At 39.1% G+C, this 17,932-nt stretch overlaps 2 protein-coding genes across 2 annotated transcripts in view; both read right to left on the bottom strand.

Moving 5' to 3' along the window:
* The window catches only part of LOC129265193 (uncharacterized), a 112,837-nt gene extending 104,988 nt beyond the window's left edge, over positions 1–7,849 (bottom strand). The window contains exons 1-8 of the mRNA XM_064104079.1: positions 7,176–7,849; positions 5,719–6,560; positions 4,853–5,237; positions 3,950–4,127; positions 3,356–3,579; positions 2,622–2,800; positions 1,528–1,676; positions 360–551 (exon numbers count right to left, since the gene is read on the bottom strand). Coding sequence (XP_063960149.1) covers positions 360–551; positions 1,528–1,676; positions 2,622–2,800; positions 3,356–3,579; positions 3,950–4,127; positions 4,853–5,237; positions 5,719–5,815 — 1,404 coding nt within the window. The 5' untranslated portion in view covers positions 5,816–6,560; positions 7,176–7,849. The remainder of the gene's footprint in view (positions 1–359; positions 552–1,527; positions 1,677–2,621; positions 2,801–3,355; positions 3,580–3,949; positions 4,128–4,852; positions 5,238–5,718; positions 6,561–7,175) is intronic.
* LOC129265182 (uncharacterized) overlaps positions 6,379–17,932 on the bottom strand; it is a 71,276-nt gene continuing 59,722 nt past the window's right edge. Inside the window, exons 23-32 of the mRNA XM_064104068.1 lie at positions 17,590–17,769; positions 16,611–17,002; positions 15,370–15,632; positions 14,081–14,285; positions 13,711–13,848; positions 12,617–13,327; positions 10,805–12,247; positions 7,936–10,046; positions 7,176–7,311; positions 6,379–6,560 (exon numbers count right to left, since the gene is read on the bottom strand). Coding sequence (XP_063960138.1) covers positions 6,379–6,560; positions 7,176–7,311; positions 7,936–10,046; positions 10,805–12,247; positions 12,617–13,327; positions 13,711–13,848; positions 14,081–14,285; positions 15,370–15,632; positions 16,611–17,002; positions 17,590–17,769 — 5,761 coding nt within the window. The remainder of the gene's footprint in view (positions 6,561–7,175; positions 7,312–7,935; positions 10,047–10,804; positions 12,248–12,616; positions 13,328–13,710; positions 13,849–14,080; positions 14,286–15,369; positions 15,633–16,610; positions 17,003–17,589; positions 17,770–17,932) is intronic.

Raw genomic sequence — 17,932 nt, 5'->3', positions numbered from 1 at the left:
TCAAATCAGTGGTGGACAATTAGAAAACATTGAATTTTGCCAGTGAGGCGACATATCATATAAAAAACACAAGCCATCGACCATAGAACCCATCTTTTAATGAGCTCCTCTTTCCTTTTCCAACCCCTATAGAGCATGGCAGAAGCACGTGAAGGTGGAGAGTCGGAGGGTTGGTACAAGGATTAGAGAATATGCACCAAATCATGCAAAATGGAGTGACAGGTAAGGGAGATTATCGTGACATGGGGTGAATCCAGCCAACCCCGTTCAACAAGGAACAAAAGTGGATTTACACTTTGGACTACTGACTCCTAACTGACATGCTTGTTCACCACTGTTTACAATCTTGCAGTACTTACAGTGATGTTGTATGCAGACAGGCTCACACGATCACAAACATCTATGCTCTCCAGCCAGAAGGTCCCGCCATCTTGTATGTGTAGACTAGACAAAGTGTGTTCTCTAGGATCGCTGTCATAACCAAGGCTACCATTGGCATCCAAGTGAACAAAACCACCATCAAAGACAAACAGATCATCAATCCCTGCAACCTGGAAAAAATAAAGAGATATGTATGAAGTAAATAGCACAGAATGACAAAAGGAAAAACATAAATGAGAAAGTGTTAAAGCAAAGATTGAGAGCAAATACATACTTGAAGCATGTCTTGCAAAACCCTTCTTTTCCATTTTGTTTGTACTCCCACTACAAGTAAAAGAGATTAATTGATAAATCAGTTACATGGTGATTACATGTTCATTGTATGAAAAGAGAGGTTCGTTGCTTCATAATTTTTATTTCACTCTCTCTAAAGGACATAGAGACTTCATTTTGTCAGTGTACTCTGTGCTACATGTACATCATCAAGCTTATATAGCAGTAGTAGTAGTAGTACAAGTAGTAGGCTTTTGTTTGTAGTATTAGAAGTTGATGCTGGTGTTGTTGGAGCACTAGTTGTAGTATAGCACTAGTAGTAGTAGTAGTAGTGGTAGTAGTAGTAGTAGAATTAGTAGTAGTAGTAGTAGTAGTAGTAGTAGTGGTAGTAGTGGTAGTAGTGGTAGTAGTAGTGGTAGTAGTATTGGTAGCAGTATTGGTAGTAGTAGCAGTAGTAGTAGCAGTAGTAGTAGCAGTAGTAGTAGAATTAGTAGTAGTAGTAGTAGTAGTAGTAGTAGTAGTAGTAGTGGTAGTAGTGGTAGTAGTAGTGGTAGTAGTAGTGGTAGTAGTATTGGTAGCAGTATTGGTAGTAGTAGCAGTAGCAGTAGCAGCAGTAGCAGTAGCAGCAGCAGCAGCATCAGCAGCAGCAGCAGCAGCAGCAGCAGCAGCAGCAGCAGCAGCAGCAGCAGCAGCAGCAGCAGCAGCAGCAGCAGCAGCAGCAGCAGCAGCAGCAGCAGCAGCAGCAGCAGCAGCAGCAGCAGCAGCAGCAGCAGCAGCAGCAGCAGCAGCAGCAGCAGCAGCAGCAGTAGTAGTAGTAGTAGTAGTAGTAGTAGTAGAAGTATAAGCCTTCATATTTTAAGAGAGTGGACTAACATTTCCTGAAGAAATAAGCTCAACTCCTTTGAAGAATGCCCTAGAAGGCATCACCAGTCTTCCTTCCTCATAGACCCTTGTATTGAAGGAGATATCAGGATGAGTGATGTTGATAGACATGGACTGCTTGAAACCAAGGTGAATATAGCCTGGAAACAGAGAACAGAAGTCATGGATTTCATTCAATACAGATCAGATTGATCATACATGGATTTAGAGGATTCAATTCATTTTAAAATTTGAATTCAAATACTGAGAAAGAAAATAAGGTAACAAGAAAGGCATCATGAGAAAACATATGCCAGTATAAAGATAAAATGAAGGAATTTGAATTGAGCATTGGCAAATATAGGAATGGTGTTCAAGGATGTCTAAGTAAAGTTGTCTATATTAGAATAAAACAAAATGTAGTCAAATAAGATAAGGCAAGATAAAATCACAATAATGTACATGTAGTTAAATATATTACTGAATAAAAAATGCCAGGAAATGTTTTGAAACTGTTTATTAAAGACATCTCTGATACTCTCAGATCAGGCAGGATTTGATGAAAATGGACTCTCTAATTAAACCAGCCTAATATACATTTTTCAACACCAGTGGTTAGCTGAAAAGCAAGAATTGAACTGCAAACTTGCAATTATTTACAGTACAATAATTGAACTCTTCACCTGAAAAGGTGAACAACATTCGTTTCCCCTTTACAAAACAAATAATTAAGATTACTTCAGTCTCTTCATCAAATATGTTCACTTCTGAGTTCTGTTATTCCTATATTTTATTCAAAGAAGATATCTGGTTCCAGTATGGAAGGAGAATCAGTATTCAGCAGGTCAGGTATATACATTAGTATCTACACAATTGTGTGACTTCGGTGTAAGTTTAATCATTGTGAAAGAAAGCTGTCGTGAAAATATGTAAGACTTTTCCTGCTGGTGTGTGTGAGCTTTCAGGACTTATTTTACATGTCTCTTCTGTAGACTGCCAGGACTGATTCAACATCTCTACATGATAGTAAGAACCAATCTTTGGCAACTCCAGGATACACTGTATCGTCATCTGAGTTTCTTACAAGAGGTAATACATGTACTTACCAGTTGTATCCCCATACAGCTGGCCAACTTGAACTGAAACCGGCTCAGTAAGGTTGTAATCTAGTGGCATGAAAGCCAGGTGTGCACCTCCAAGTATATAAACCTCATCAAACTGGTGAGAACTGGTTCCAGCAGGTTCAATCCAGGTCCTTGCACTGTCTAGTCCTCTGTGTTCATACCTACGGTAAGGAATGGGTGTACATACAGTATGACACTTGGGTACATGTAGGTATCAAGAACTGCATGTACTTCTACCGATAGGTGAAGGATTATATTACGGATAAAATGATATTCAGATATTCTGGGGCCCCGTTTCATAAAGGACTTGCAACTGTTGTAACTTTGCCATAATGGCAACTACTATGGTAACAGGGCTCAGCAGCCAATCATAATCAAGATTTCCTGGTAGTTGCCATAATGGCAAAGTTTCAATAGTTGCAAGTCCTCTATGAAACGGGCCCCAGGTCTAGTAGGACTGACTCTCATCTTTCAAATATTTGAGGACTGGTAATGAATAACTTGTGGCTTGTGGGTTTCCTGTGGAAAAGAAGAAGCTCTGACTTTTGACAAAGTGTCTAAAATCCCTTATGGTATAGTCTGAAAATTATTTCCCAAGCTGTATGATAATCTTCCAAGAAGTCATATTCATCATTATAACACAACTAAATCATGTATACTGTATATAAATATATACAATCAATCTTTTTAAAGACAATGCATGTATAATTCTTTACCTGGAGTGCACATGAGATTCATCAATAAAGATCTCGATTTCTGACAATGCAGCATCACTGTAAGTCACAGAACTTGATTGAGTGGAAGTCAAATGGAATTTGATAGTGTCGGCCCTTCGTTTAACGGACAGTTCCAGATAAGGGCCAGACCCACGGCATGGGTTTGGAGGAAGGACATAGTCTGTAGTTATTGGCAGGATGGTACCTCCTAAAGAAGACTCCACCTGAAACCAATAGGAGACAATGAAAACATTCATCATTCAATCATGAAAAAGTTCTGGGAATTATTCAATGGCAAAGGGATGAAGTAACATTGTTAAATTTGCTTCCAACATGAGAGGTTTACTGTATCTCTTCATACTGAATAAGCAATACCCGAATTTTGTAAAATTGCATGGATGTGTTTTCAAATCATTTCCCTCCTTTGGAAAATCAATTCAACAATGAATTTAAGATTTTGTCATAACCTCTGATTTTCTTTTTCTATTAATTCAAAAGATCTTCTCTAAATAAGACTGAAAATGTTTGGTATACCTTATTTCAATACTGTCTACCCTACTCTAGGGCTACATGTTTTCTAGTACAGTCACTTACCCTGAACTTTGTAAGAGCATTACATTGGACATGAACTCTGATTACATTCAGAAAGAAGATTTCTCCAAGGTCAAAGGTCAAGACCACACTGTGATAGCTGCTTCTGTAGTATGACCTTGCATCGCCATTATACGACTGGTCAAAGAGGTATGCCAGATAGTAATAATCATCATGATGGCTATTGTAAACAAAATAAAAGAAATTCATCATTATTATCCAGGTAGACAGAAGCAATTCATCATCTGTGGATATTGCAATGCCAATAATTAAAGTACTAATAGAAGGACATATGTACACATATTCCACTAAAATTATCACCCTGAAAAAATTGGGGCTCAAGGGGGGAGGATGGCTGATACCCCCTTTGCTACCTAAAAAAAAAACTGCTTGAATGGTCACGATGCAATTCTTGAATAAAAAATTATGATCATGGAATGTGTATGTCCAGTCGTAAAGTGCAACTCATAATTGTATTCTTTCTTTTTGCAATTGTCATAAATATATAAAAATATTCATTCTCTTTTTTTAAATAAGCCACAAAAGATCACATTTATGTTTTCAGGAATATGAATAATATGTAAGACTATTAACTGCTATCTTTAAAAAACTGTAAAAACAATCTACTCCTCATGTAATGAAAAGGGCATTTTATCTACAACTTTATATTGTTGGTACCTTTATTATATAACACAACTGTATAATTGCAGCATACACCCCACAAGAAATATCCCTGTTTCATACAGAACAGATTGTTCTGCATCAAAGTTAAAGGGGGAAAAAACATTAACAAAATTAGAAGCTGGGATATGATTTATTTAAATATATCAATTTCTTTCAAGATGTAAAAAACACCTTTGTTTTATATAAATGAATCTGGCAAAGATTTCAAGTTAATCAGCTTACGGATAAGGATCATAGGTTGGTCCACTTGAAGAGACTCTGACACCAGAGGTAGCTGTGTAGACTGAAGACTTGGACCGAGTTCCACCGGCCAAATTAAGCCGTGTACCAACATTTTCAATCTCCTTGGTGATTGGCTTCCTACCACCGTTGTCGACCTTGAGCACAGAGAACCCTGTATCAAGGTGCTTGATGTACACAGTACCAGCTGCTCCTGCCTCAGCACCACCCATGCCTACTGGACCACCCTCCGTCCTCAGTGAGCCTCGGTATTCTCCATGGGTAACATTTGTTTGGTGGTATATAGCTATGCGGCCTCCGGCACCGCTCCCACCGTTGGTGTACTTTGCAGCACCGCCCAATGCCTGTATTGAACCTGTGTGTCCACCTGAAAGAATGATCATAGGAGATAATAAGATACAACCAATTCAATGTGTGAAAAATCCTCATTTGAATTAATAGAGTGTTCAAATCAAAATCCACTGAGCATAAAGGCCCAACAAATCATGCTTAAATTCTCTATTAATCCATTAAGCATCTATCTACATTGGTAACTTTCCACCAAGGTACTACAGATCTAACTTGCAGCATGCATAATTCATCACAATTTGCCAAGTATTATGGACTCCCAATGTGGTAAATAGCTGGAAAACCGCCCTTGGGAGTAAAAACCTGCCCACTCGTTTCATACCCATGGCAGAAATGGGATATATTCATACAGAAAATAATTCAATTCCTATACCTTATTAAACCCAAAGGCAACTGTAATGAATAAATATGTTGCATTGCTTAATAATGACCTACATGTACATGTACAACAGAAGTAGAAGAAGGCAATTTCTTTGGAGAAATTGACAGTTTTTGCTCACCAATAAAAGCTCCTGACTCAATTAGGATGCTTCCTCCACTGCCGCCAGAGCTATCGGATCCAGATGAGGTCAGGGCTAGATCAAGACTATCAGCCATTATAGTACCATCTACTTGAAGAACATCATCTACTTGAATCTGCAGAGTTCCCCCACCTAGAGGTTTTTACACAGTACATAATAACATATGAACATTTTGTAATTGAAATCTTATTTCAAACTTGGCTGCGTTCAATCACGACTTTTCAGCTAGAATGATGACTTGAAAAACGTTTTGAAAGATGGTTTCGCAGAATCATGGTTGCGTTTAATCAAAAGTTAATGTGTCTCAAATCACAAAAAGGGACATTGGTACAGAATCATGTTTTTAAAAAAAGTTGATATAGTGAACGATGTTTGAATCATGATTCTATGATGTCATTGTGTCAACCTACTTCTTCACTTTTTATTTCATGCAGTAGTGATGTGGTAAGTAAATTCTGCGCAGAAGTTGACTTATTCATCCTTTTTTTTCTTCATTAATATGAATACATTTATTGTTTTTATAAGTCAGCCCACCTGCCTGCTCGGAAACATCTGTGTACAGCCCCCTAAAAACGTCATAACCATGATAACATGCACTATTAGTATTAGGGGAAAGTTAATTTACGAAAGGGAACATATCTACTTACCGATACCACCTCTTGCTCCACCCCCACCACTGCCAAAGTCCCTTGGATTGTAGAGGTTACCATAAGGAAGATTCTTGGGAAGGGTGCATGTGACATACCCCTGACACCCCCCTCTACCACCAAGACCAGCATGAGATGCCCCACTGCCACCGAGGCGATGACTTATCCCTGCACCTGCAATGACATTGCACCAATTTGGAACAAGAATTTTTAAGACAGGTACAAGCATACACAGTACAAATAATACAAAAACATAAATTGAAATGTAGATTAGGTCGGTTTTCAGATACATGTAGCAATAGGTTTTTTTAAATGAGATTTAAATTTCTCTTGATAAAAATTAATTCAATTAATTAATGAATTACATTGTATTTCATAATACAGCATGGTAAATGTATTGCACGAATAGAAGTTCAGCTCAGTTTAACATTCATTGAATAAATGATAAAAGTGGAAATTATTTCGAATTTATTAAAAATTGATTTACATACTGTGCTTCAAATGTTGTATTGAATCGTACAATAAATTTTGATCTGTTGTCAAGTAATTCACAAGTACCTGTTCACGTGCATTTATGTTTACAATTCAATCCAAACCATATACCCTATCTTCCCTTTGGGATGCTTCCAATTTTTTTAAAAAAGTATGATCCCTAAAATTCTGAAATTCAATTGTAATGGAAATAGGCAAAGTACATAAAAACCAAAATATGAGTATATACACAAGAATAATTGTCATATATTATCTTCCCTACTCAATCCTACAATCAGAAATTAAAGGAATTCTAACCCTGTCCTTGTTGAGCAAGATGTCCTCCATCACTGACGTCTATGTAACCACCATCATCCACAGTCATATTTACACTTTCTAGAACCAGGTTCTTCCCATATACCTTGGCACCTCCTTCGACAATAAGAACGCTTGCCTATTAGTGTATATAGATATAAAAACATGGAAAGAATGAATTGTAATTACTATAGTAATATCAACTTTCCAATCCTGCCTTTTGAAACATATATAATAGAAAGACATGTGCATCATAGTTAAATGATTTAAAATATGTAGTTTTATACTTGAAAATACATTTGTCCATTGAAATAAATAAGATGAAAAACATGCATAACAATTAATTTACCAACAAAAGAAACACAACATTCTTGTTGAAATACATTAAAAAAAAGAACATGTACATATCATCATTGTACTTGTTAACTTACAAAATAATAGAATTAGGTCTTGAATTGCTAGGAAGAAGGGAAGGATAAAGAAAAGGGTATGAAAATACATTTGGACAGCTACAAATATTTGATAGGGATATTGATCAAAATTAAAAGAATGTTTCTTGCTAAGTATTATATGTAATTTGACAAATTCTTTAGAATACTATTTCTCACTTTCTCATTTGCTGTTTTTTATGTGATTAGATGAAATGTCAAAAGTTGTTTTAAAGCAATCTATGCAATCATTTTCCTTTGCTAGCTAACAGTTTTGTTCAACATCATGCTCAAGGCAAATCTCTCTTCACACTTTTACCTGTGATTGGCATTACCTTTAAATGGTATGATTCTGATGGGGCAAATGGAGCTGAAAAGTTGAAAACCGACCGTGCCTTGATGCGTACAGTTCCGTTGAAGTGGAATTCTCGTTCTGGAAGGCTGTATGTGGACCCTGATAGCTGTGCATAGATTGTAGCACCATTGTACATGGTGAGGTCATGAATATGGTCTATGGTACCGGCATTGTGAATGAACACGTAACTAAGGATTGTAGAATACCCTAGGCCAAGATAACCATCTCTGTACACGTAGGAGCTGAAAGGAGTGTCAATTAATTCACGCTTCAAGTCCATTACCTGGTTAGGACCAACATGAATCACCCCAGACCGGTCTCCAATCATGTGTAAAAAGTGAAGTGAGGCACTGTGATTGCGAGGCTCTGCAAGAATTGCAAAGTGAGCATTTCCATAGATCTGAAGTTCATCAAAGCGATAATCATGGGTACCACCAGCAAAATGATGCTCTCCTGACTGTGGGAGGACCCAAGCTTTGAAGCTGTCTCTAGAGATATCAAAGTATGAGTCGATAGGAGCGACAAAGATGCTCTCACGGAAGGCATTTTCAACAAGCAATGTACGATGTTTATAGAAAAGATGGTAGAGAAATACTGTCCCTGGTCCACCAGGCTCGAAGCCATCCCCACCATGAGAGAGAAACTTTCCTCTGAATGTCTCATTCCTCATGAGATACACGGCAATCCTACCACCAGAACCTCCACCTCCACTACCTCCACCATTGCCACCATTAGCCGTTATAAACCCCCTACCCTTTATGAGATTGCAGTTCATGAGGATGCTGCCTCCACTTCCGCCACCAGAAGTGCCTCCACCATTGGCTCCATCCGCACTCATGATTCCATCAATTTTGACAGTGTCTGATACATTGAGCAGGAGGAATCCTCCTCCAAACCCACCATTACCTCCTCCTCCTACACTTCCAATATCAAATGGCTCGTAGAGATTACCATAAGGTTGGCCGGTTAGTTCTGTCCCTTGACCACGTCCACTTGTTCCACCATGACCGCCTCCAGAACTACCCCATGAATGTGCTGCACCTCTGCCAAGATTCACACCTTTAGATATGTCCATATTGTCTGTTGTATTGTACCCAAGCCCATTACTATTCAGATGGCCTCCATCATCAATTGTAAGATTTTCTGCTTGAATGAAAGCGTGAGAAAATCTGGCTTCTCCGCCTCCTTCAATATCTAGGGTTTCCACAGTGAGAGTGATCCCTGGGTCTAAGGTGGTTGAGGATATGCCAGACATGAGAGCAAAATCTTGTACTGTCACTGAGGTAAAGTTGTACAAACTGCTTTTCTGACCCTCAGTATGTCCTCCATGCTCCATTGAGAAGTGTCCATACCAACGGATTATCAGGAACTCTACATGATCAAGCTCACCATGCATCCATATGCTGACACCATGTACAATAGTATCTGGGGCCAGTCCAAGATAACCACCATGGTAGACTCTGGCACTAAATGGTAGATCTATTTCCGGTCTTTCGAGGTCTAGGGTCTGGTTGAAGCCAATATGGAACGTCCCAGTGCGATCCCCTATCATATAAAGGAAAAAAAGAGATGCAAAGGAATCCACCGGATCAGTTAGAACTGCTGCATGAGCAGCTCCATACACCTGAAGTTCCTCAAAGTGATAGGAGTAAGTGCCATTAGCAAGAAAGTGACGACCAGATTGTGGTAAGATCCATGTTCGACAGCCATCTCTTGCAACCTCGGTGTAGTTCCAGAGTGTATGATGCTCAGTCCTCGGCTGAAGTCCACCATTGTCAAGGATAAGTGTGCGATGTTCTATGACAAGGTCATACAGAAACGCAGTCCCGGCTCCACCATTCTCAGCATTGTTCGATCTTCCGCCCCTTGCATGATAGCTGAATCCGGTTGAAGTAAGATTCTCCCTGAAGTACAGAGCAAATCGTCCTCCTCCTCCTCCACCACCTGTTGTGCCATCACCACCATCGACTGAGAATCGTCCATAGCCTTTGACGGTGAAGCAGTAGATCCAAATGCTACCACCACTTCCACCTCCATGACCATCTCCGATTCCACCTCTGGCTGTCACTTCACCATCCACGTGTATCGCACCTGTAAAACGAAAGGGTGCTCATTATCAAATGTATGGAAATAAACATCAGTATTTTCAATGTTTAGAATATAAAAACCACAGTAAAGCCTATATCAAATTTAAATGACTTTAAAGATTATTCATCTTAAGAACTTCAATGGATTGTTAAAAAAAAAACTTATAAGTGCATTATAATGTTGATAGGTAGAGTGAAATGAACAAAAAATCTGATATTTATTGGGGGAAAAAAATATCATCAATATTAATGTTGGAATAAAAAGTTGCCAAAATGAAAATCTTTAAAACATGATTTTTGGCACAAGTTACTTTCTAGCATTTCAGCTTTGAAAAGGATGACAAGTTTAGGTTACATCCTTCATAGATAGCTTTTTATACATATATACAGAAGGCCTTCAAAATCAAATATACTTTTGACCAAAGATATATCAGAATATTTTACAAAACATCAATCAGTGAAATTTGATATAACAGCCACTACACCATTCTAAGATTGGAATGCAAGAATAGTAAGGAAAGATTTACATTACTGGACCTTCGGACAGGCCTAAAACAGACATCTGTATTCCCTATTTGAACAGATCATGAGATCAGATCACTAAAGTACTGATCCAATTAGACAGGTTTAAGAATTATGAATAAACAGCATAAGATTTATTCTCATAACTGCATATATTATATCAAGTATATCTCCATATTTCAAATAATAGCTAGTGTTATTACTGCTATTAACAGGTGCTCAATGTAAATACATGTATACCTGTAACATTCATCCAGATGATACCCCCTCCTGAGCCACTACCAACTCTTGCTCCAGAACTTCCAAAGACATACGGCTGATACAGGTCACCGTAAGGGAGTCCAGACTGACCATTTTGGTCTCTTCCTCCAGTTCCACCATGACTCCCACCAGACTGTGAGTTATCTGGTGGCTTCCCGGGATTGACAGCTCCATGTAAGGAATCCATTTCATGAGTGTCATCACTGTGGTGGTAACGGTAGCCAGTTCCATCAGCAGACAACAGTCCGGCATCATCTACAGTGATGTTGATGGCGTGAATGGTGAGCTTTGTACCTTGCATCCTACCACCACCCTCAATAAAGAAGGCATCGGTCAGGAAAGTTATTCCCGGCTCTGAGATTGGGTCTGTGACAGCATGAATCTCTGCACTGTCCTGAATCCTGACAACCTCAAACTGGTAATGACTTTCTGGTTCACCTGCAGTATGTCCCCCATGCATCAGCCACAGGAACCCACCATGGTGAAGGGTAAGATTCTGGATATGGGACATGGTGCCAGCATTGTATATCTCCACACCGTGAACTACAGTCCTATTAGCAAGTCCTAAATGCCCTCCCTGATAGACGTACACATTGAAAGGGAGATCGATGTCTTCTCTGTCAAAATCCATTTCCTGCATGTTGTCAATGTGGAAAGATCCTGTACGATCTCCTATCATGTACAGAAAGTGCATCACAGGAGCTGATGAAACTGACAAGGTCAAACCACTGGATGCTTCAAATGGATTAGTACCCGCACTGGAGTCCATGAAGATTCCCACTGCATCCCTGGTTTCATTAGGTGTTAAAATGGCTACATGAGCATTGCCATAGATCTGGAGTTCTTCGAAATGAAATTCATTGTTTGAACCAGCGAAAGGATGCAAACCAGACAGAGGCAGGAGCCATGCTCTGCACCCATCTTCATCTAACCTCTCCCAGTCGACCAGCTTTTCTTGGGGTTCAATTCCAGCATTGTCCACATAGAGCGATCTATGGTCATGTTCCATGTGATACAGAAAGACTGTGCCGGGTCCGCCACCTTCAGTGGTTCCCGAACCTCTTATACCACCATGGGAATCATACTTGAATCCTGTCGATGTACGATTCTGCCAAAAGTACAACGCTATGCGTCCGCCTGCTCCGCCACCAGAGTAACTCCCTCCCTGGCCACCATTGGTTTCAATTGAGCCATATCCTTTGATCAGGTTACAATGCATCCAGATACTACCTCCACTTCCTCCACCACTTCTGGTACCACCAGAGGCACCGTTAGAAGACACAATGCCATCAATATGAATGGTATCTGTCACATTGAACCAGATACGCCCTCCTCCTGTACCACCTAAGCTACCACCTCCTGCACTACCAAACTCTTCAGGCTCATATAAATCACTGTATGGCTTCCCAGTCTGTCTCCCACCTACAAGAATGAAATAAAAAAGGCATTTTAATGATGTACCTTTAAATCTTAGATACATATTATTTTTCAGCAAATTGTTTCTTTGTCAGTATCTCATAAAAACAAATGTTCTCAATTTACTTGCTTCCATAAACATCGAATGAAACCTTTTTGCATCTTCTCATATAATAGGGCCTACTCTACTAACTACAAACATTTGAAGAAATACAAGGATGCATTTTAATCAAAGGTGCCTTTCTAATAAAATTATGCCACTTACAATGCTATATTACATGTAACATAAATTTGAACACTTGATATTAATGATAATAAATTACTTTTACATTTCCAGTAGACCATCCCCCACCCCTAATGACAAATGGTACCCACCATGACCATGGCCTCCACTACCCCCGTGACCAGCACCAGAAGAATAACTTCCTTGCAGATATCCTTGACCATAATTGATGATTCCATGCAGTCCCCTCCTGAATGTTCCATTAGGATACAACGGCATGCCGTTCTCCACCGAGTATCCCTGACCATTTGTAGTCAGTAACCCTCCTGCATCAATGGTGATGTTCTCAGCATGCACATATAGATGCGTGCCTTCAACCACACCTCCACCATCCACTTGGAGAGCTCTGACCCGAAAGGTCATTCCTGGGTCATCCACAGGGTCAGAGGTCATCTGGATATATCCATCATCCTGAACATGAACAGTATCAAATTCGTAATGTCCAATCTCCGCTGCAACTGCTGTACGACCACCTCTCCTCAAGTTGAAGCGACCACCATGATGCAAGGTAAGGTTTTCCACAAACACAAGAGTGCCTTCCATGGTGATAGTGACACCATGTACAATGGTGTGATTAGCAAGGCCAAGGACACCATCTTGATAGACATGAACGTTGAATGGAAGGTCTATCTGAGAGCGATAGAGGTCCATGGTCTGCTGGGGCCCAACATGAAGGGTCCCTGAGCGATCTCCAATCATGTTCTCGAAGTAGAAGCTTGCCGTTTCATTCCACGGTTCTGCCAACACCGCCAGATGAGCATTGCCATGGAGCTGGAACTCCTCAAAGTGATAATTATCATTGCCTAGACAAAATACCAAAACAAACAAAAATTCAATTGTTCCAACAATATATTTAGTCATGATAACGTTGTACATGTATAATTTTTCTTGAAAAATAGTTTATAATGATTTATTATGTACTTTTTTCTGTATTTTCATTGTAGTATTAAACTAGGAAAAAACTTATAAACACATAAAATCACAAATGGCTCATATAAAAAAGACCTGCATGTACATGTAACAAATGAATGGAACTACAAGAGTCATAAGGGGTTGCATAGTGTAGTGGTACTGACTCTCCCTTTTCAACCATAGGGTCATGGGTTCAAATCCTACAGCCAGGGTATTAATATGATACCATGTATGAAGTGTGGTAGAGTAGTATTTTTGCCATCAATCGACCTACCTGAAAACTCATGATTCCCAGATGAAGGTAGGATCCAAGCTCGTCCAGAGTCCCTTGTTACATCTGCATAGCTACTGATGGCATCGTTGTATGGGTCATTCCCATGGTTATCCACAATCAAAGTGCGGTGATTAAATTCTGAAATATGCACAATATCATTTTAAGATGTAATATCTTCACACTGCAAACAATATATTTTACAGAAAAAAAATTATCTCAGTGAGGAAGTCTATCAGTATCATAATTTTGTGATTCAGATTTCCTTTGTTAAGATAATGTTAATATTCTGAATGCTAGATTTAATATTCTTATTAAATGAAAGCATCAAATTATTAAGATTCACTCTGAGGGACACTGGTAATCAACTAACCTGTATGGTAAAAGAACATGGTTCCAGGCCCACCATGGCCTGCACGAGGACCACCTGATAAACCGCCATGTGCCTCAAAGGAACCAGAGAACGTCCTGTTCAATGAGAAATAAACAGCAATTCGTCCAGCAGCGCCCCCTCCACCTTGGTAGCTAGTTGAATATGTGTGTCCGTTTCCTCCATTAGCTGAGACCGTGCCATAGCCCTGTAATGTCATATACAACACAGCAAAGTGCGAATAGATTCCACAATTCAACGTTTGTCAATTTTCTCATCAAACATTAGGAAAAAAATTATACAATCAAGATAACTGACAGTGTAGAGAAGGCAAACTGTGGTCAAACATTCAATTGTCATAAATGGTGGGATACCTCTACATTTAGCTCCTCATCTACATGTCAGAATGTCAAAGTAATTTAATTTAAATCACATTTCTCCAAGGACTATCGTACACTGAAGAAAAGCACAATTCTTGTGAAAAAAAAGGGAAAACAAATGAATTAAGATTTAGTTAATTTGAACTTTATAAAAAAAACAGGAATGTTTGGAAGCAAACGGTGATCCAAGTGTTACTTGGTAACATATTTGTGGCATGGGTGTGAATATCACTATTATTATGGGCATATCATAAGATCAAATGATCAAAATGTTGCATTCTACATGTAGGTAGTAAACAAATTGAGAAGTTTGGGCTGCATCTGATTCCATGTCAGGTGGCTGTGGCATTGTTGCTTTAAAGGTATTGTTTAACTTTGTGAGCAGCCGATTTGAAAAATTCTCAAACCAAGATGAAACATGTGTACAAGTGCATGTATTAGAACTAATAAACCCTGAAAACAACCATTATTGAGAATGAAAAGCTAAAACTACAAGGCAAACCCCGATTTTGTAAATAGGCGTCTTATAGACGCCTAAATAGTACACATAAGTGTATGGGATGAAATTAAGATGGTGTTTTCGGTCACTTTATATTTCAATTTTTGAAGCACTAAATAATTATTTTCGAACACAATTTTTTCAGGGCTTCATTTTTGTAACATATCACAGACACAGGTGACAAGTGTGACCTTCTAGCTCAGATTTTTTAAAAGTCAAACCAATGTTAACCAATCACTTTTATTGCGATTTGATTGGTATTATTTACATACATACACAAAATAATACAGATGGCTTGTAATTGTATAGCTGCTCAAGGCACTTCTACATGTATATTACCCCAGCTAAGCTGGTCTAAAATTTAATGCTTGTGATACAAATTGAGAAAAAAAAACCTAAGTGAGGGAGTTTACCTGCATTAGTCTTGTGTGTACCTCAATAGACCCTCCACTCCCACCTCCCCCAGCATTTCTCCATCCATCAGCTCCATTCACACTTATCGTTCCATCTATCTTTAAGGTGTCATTCACATGAAGAACCAAATGTCCTCCTCCGTCGCCGCCACCCGCGCCCCCTCCTGTACAACCCAAGCTGGAAGGCTCGTACACGTGACCAAAGGCTGCACCTGTGATTGGTTGGTTTGAGCCACGCCCACCTCTACCTCCATGTCCAGCACCTAATTGATCAAATCAAAGAAAACATCCACTTCCAGCTCTTCAAATACTGAAAAGTTTTATCCTTATGTAATTAATACAAGAGATAAATCAACCGTAAATCCTTTCAGATGAATTAGTTTGTCGCAATTAATTGATCTGGATTAAGTGATACTGATTCTACTTCTTTTAATACTTCTGATTCTACCACCAATATTCCAACTATAATAGAAGTGATAAAGAAATATAAATCCATGACATACTCTATTGTGGCACATACAAAGCAATAAATAACCTTTAAAACCACTGGATATTCATCCAGTTCAATAATAGATAACCAAGTAATATAATCATAAACATCCTAAAGGGATCAACAGGACCATGTGTGGAGAATAGGCCAATCAGTGTACACAGATAAGTGGAACTTAAAGACCCGAATTCACAAACGTGGTTTTTTAAACCCACGGTTGAATCCATGGTTTATGCAAAATCCCTGTATAAATTACGCTTAATTTAGCATGTATCGGGTGCGTGTATAAAAAATGTCTAATGCTGATGCGCACTTTTTTCACAGTGCGCGAAATTGACGCCTGTCACCATGGTATGATACGTAATTTTATTAATGAGTCCACTGTTTGAAGAGTTGACTCATGAATAAAAAAAGTGGACTCATGAATAAAATAGCATGGATAACTACGACAACAGGTGTCAATTTGACGCCCTGTGACAAAAGCGCGCATCAGCATTGGCATTTTTTAATATACGCAGTAAAATAAGCGTAATTTATACAGGAAATCTGCATAAACCATGGACTCAACCGTGGGTTTTCAAAACCACCTATGTGAATTCGGGCCAAAGAGGTTCGGAAAAGTGAGAGTGGTGTAATGTATTTAGTTTCATGAGGACAACTGATTGAAATATTGATTCCCTACCCTGGGACTTGAGTACAACTGTAAGCCAATTAGAGCAACAATTTAAACCTCTGTGGATCTGGCTATTACCTGATGCACCTCTGTTGACTACAACGGCTGGCAGACCATCACCTTCAATTGGATCACAGTCCGAACCATGGACATCACCAGTCAGATGACCTAGGTCATCTATTATAACTTGATTAGCATTTATCACCATGGCAACCTCATGCATATGACCTCCACCCTGAATATGAAGTTTGTCCACAGTAAGCTCAAAACTGCGATTGACCAAAGGGACATCCTCGGTCATGGTGACTTCACCACCATCTGTAATGGTCAGGGAGTCAAAGCGGTAATGGCCTGCCAGGCTGCCATGGGCAACGGCTAGAGAGGTAGAGAGGAGACTGGATGTTCCCGTTGTCGAGAGGAGCAGACGACAACCCTTACCCACTGTCATTGCATGGGTACTAATGGTTCCCCTGATTAATAAAAAAAAAGAAAATTGCAAGCATGCAATTTACTTTATCAATGCTATTTGTCAAATGACATAATTTTATACACATACCTGCCAACAGGCTCTTATAAAGACGATTGTTACATAATAGCTATGCAAAGAAGTTGGGAATTACAAAATAAAGCACAGTTTTTAACACAAATTTTACTACATAATCAATGCTTACTAAATGAAAGATAATGACAACAGTTTAATTGAGACAGGTTTATAGTTCTTTGAATTTATATCCTAGCCAAAAACAATTGTGAAACTACATGTAATCTAGCCTTCAAATTCTCTATGACATATTAAGGTGGTGGTGATTTTTTCTCATTGCTAAGAAAGCATGAATATTTGTAAGCAAGTAACCAGAGGTTTGAAGGCTTCAGGTCCTATTTGTGGGACCTGGTAATGAGGATAAAATGCCTTTCCAAAGGGCATTAACGCACAATGGGGGAATTGACTCCATGTCACCGGAATCCAAAACCCCTGCTATACCAACTGTCCTATTAGTCTATTGTATCTGACACAAAAATACATGATTTGTTGCAATCAAAGATCTGATTTAGATACCTCACAATGATGTCAATATTGTAACATGTGACTTCCGGTGGCAGCAGCAGGATACCCCCTTCGTAAACATGGATGTTAGCCTCAAGCTCTTCCCATTCTGGAACTGATATGATAAAGACTTGGCCTGGCCCAACATGCAGGTATGATTCCTGGTCACCGACTAATATTTTTGCTTGAAATCTGAATGAAAATAATATGATTTCAAGATAGTAAAATGTAGTGCAGTATTCCATGGTCTCCGTGAATGCACAAATGTGCCCCTGTGGCAATGGACAAGGCACACAATCAATTTAATCCCAAATAATACTTAATGATGTTATGAAGAGCTACATGTATGTAGGAT

The sequence above is a fragment of the Lytechinus pictus genome, chromosome 1 (assembly GCF_037042905.1).
Source record: "Lytechinus pictus isolate F3 Inbred chromosome 1, Lp3.0, whole genome shotgun sequence".
Taxonomy (NCBI): domain Eukaryota; kingdom Metazoa; phylum Echinodermata; class Echinoidea; order Temnopleuroida; family Toxopneustidae; genus Lytechinus; species Lytechinus pictus.
The sequence above is the reverse complement of the archived record's forward strand: the minus strand, read 5'-3'. Positions and strand labels throughout refer to the sequence as shown.